Source organism: Labrus bergylta, chromosome 24, assembly GCF_963930695.1.
Source record: "Labrus bergylta chromosome 24, fLabBer1.1, whole genome shotgun sequence".
In the NCBI taxonomy this organism is placed as follows: Eukaryota; Metazoa; Chordata; class Actinopteri; order Labriformes; family Labridae; genus Labrus; species Labrus bergylta.
In genome coordinates, this window is record NC_089218.1 from 356,539 (window position 1) to 359,038 (window position 2,500).

The following is a 2,500-nucleotide window of genomic DNA, read 5'->3' on the forward strand; positions in this document are numbered from 1 at the left end:
TGCAGCGATGCGTCTGAAAGAATTCTGAATAAAGATTAAAACAAAGTCGACTTTAATGTGTTGTGTAAATTCGATATTGTTAATTTATGTGTTTTGTTTTTCGGTGCATGTTCTCTTTGTGTTTCATGTTTGACTCTAAGATGAAATAAAATTATTAAATCATTAATAAACTTCTCATCTCATTATTTCAAATAAAAAATATAAATTCACAGTTTTTATTTATTGTTTGTCGTTGATCAAATAAATAGAAATAATGTTTATTAAGTGTGTTTCTTCAAACCCACTTCAGTCACTGTGAGAGGAATTTAAATAAATTAAGTTCAGAATAAGCTGATTAGTTTAATAAAATGTGACCATATATTTTAAAACTAATTAATTATTCAGAAATAATCTATAAAGTCTTCTTTATGTATTTATTTATTCGTTTTTCGGCACGTTTATTCAAATTAGCTGCTTTACAGTTCATTTCGGCAGGTGGCGGTAATGAGCCTGAAAGCGGAGTAAGACCCGCCGTGAAACGGAAAACCAAGAAGAAGAAGAAGCGTAACCCGGATGTTGTAACGAGTGGCGGTTAGCATGGTTAGCATCACAGACAAACTGAACAGTTTTGTCTCTTCATGTTCTGACACCGGACGCGTTGTTTTCTTTCTATTTTAAGGTATTTTAATATTTTAATATTTATTTAAATGCTTTTATATTCATGTGTCTGTTTTGTTTCTGTTTTAAAGACGAGAAGAGAAAATACTGCGCAGTGTTGTGACAACGAGTTAGCATGCTAACTGGGTCATGCTAACAGGGTGTTTAATGATATTAATAATATATTAAGAGATAAAGTTATAGTTCAGAGAGGTTCTGTCTGTAAGGGAGACTTATCTCAAAGTTTATATTAATTCATTAATTTTAATCCAAATATCTGTCGGTTATTCTGGATTTTAATGTTCTCTAAATAAATAATTATTATTATATATAATAATAATAATTATTATTATATATAATAATAATAATTATTATTATATATAATAATAATTATTATTATATATAATAATAATTATTATATATAATAACTATTGTTATATATTATATAATAATAATAATTATTATTATATATTATTATTATATATAATAATAATTATTATTATTATATATAATAATAATTATTATTATATATTATTATTATATATAATAATAATTATTATATATAATAACTATTGTTATATATTATATAATAATAATAATTATATATAATAATAATTATTATTATATATAATAATTATTATTATATATAATAATTATTGTTATATATTATATAATGATAATAATTATTATTATATATAATAATGATAATTATTATTATATATAATAATAATAATTATATATAATAATAATAATTATTATTATATATTATATAATAATAATAATTATTATTATAATAATTATTATTATTATATATAATAATAATAATTATAATAAAATCTAAATATATAATAATAATTATTATTCTGACTCTGAAGATGACTTTATAATAAGATTCTCATTTAATGCTTCATATCAGTCAGCGTGTTTTAACATTTTCACTTCACTCCCTCTCTGATCTTCAACATGTTGAATACTTTAAAACTTCTTAAAACAAAATAATCTGTTTTTTAATAACCAATAGAAGTCAAAAGTTGAAAAAAACTTCAGATTGGCATTAAACACTCCAGGTCTGAATGTTAAAGGTCCACTCAGTGAGATGATAAAGGTATCTTACTATCTGATCATTAAGGAAACATGTTATGTTGAAGTGCTGGCTTCTCTGACAACAATGCAGCAGCCAGTATGTCCTCCTTCTAACTTTAGATTCTGCTCCTGAATGCTCTGGATTTGTTTGGACCAGAGAAGGTAGGCGCTTTTAAGACACACCTCCACACGACCGTTTTGGATGCCCCTCAGTTTGTCAGATATGAGAGCAGTTATCAGGTCAACAGGTGTTGATCAGCTGCAGATTTGTTTCTTCTCACAGTGAAGGAGAAGTGTGTGTTTGCAGTTTTTGACTTTTTCTCTGTCTTCAGGTTGTTTCTGCTGCAGAACCAGCCGGCGCTCATGGCTCACATCACCATCAACCAGTACCTGCAGCAGGTAACCCCTGACCTCTTCCAGCTGTGACCTCCAGGGGGCTCCAAACTTCAGAGTCAGTGCAGTGAATTTTTCTTCGTTGGTGTTTTTCTGCAGGTTTATGAGGCCCTCGATAACCACGAGGGCTCGTTCTGCGCTGAGCTTCTCTCCTTTAAACATCCGCACGTCGCCAACCCCCGGCTCCAGGTGAGGCTCCGCCCACTCAGGTAGAGACCCAGTGTTGATAGAAGACAGCCTCACCTGTGTGTACTTGTGTATGTGTGTTTCAGCTGGCCAGTCCTGAAGAGAAATGTCAGCAGCTCCTGGAGCCACCGTACGATGAGATGGTGGCCGCTCATCTCAGGTATAAATATAAATATGTCTGTCAAATATAAATATAAATATG

General features: G+C 29.5%; 2 protein-coding genes across 2 annotated transcripts in view; both read left to right on the forward strand.

Annotated features, from left to right (window-relative positions):
* tbx19 (T-box transcription factor 19) overlaps positions 1–164 on the forward strand; it is a 15,740-nt gene extending 15,576 nt beyond the window's left edge. Inside the window, exon 9 of the mRNA XM_065952088.1 lies at positions 1–164. This exon is cut by the window's left edge and continues 552 nt beyond it. The gene's annotated coding sequence lies outside the window, so the exon portion shown is untranslated.
* A 408-nt stretch (positions 165–572) lies between these two features.
* pcid2 (PCI domain containing 2) overlaps positions 573–2,500 on the forward strand; it is a 7,595-nt gene continuing 5,667 nt past the window's right edge. The window contains exons 1-4 of the mRNA XM_020657740.3: positions 573–658; positions 2,052–2,118; positions 2,212–2,301; positions 2,385–2,458. Coding sequence (XP_020513396.1) covers positions 2,083–2,118; positions 2,212–2,301; positions 2,385–2,458 — 200 coding nt within the window. The 5' untranslated portion in view covers positions 573–658; positions 2,052–2,082. The remainder of the gene's footprint in view (positions 659–2,051; positions 2,119–2,211; positions 2,302–2,384; positions 2,459–2,500) is intronic.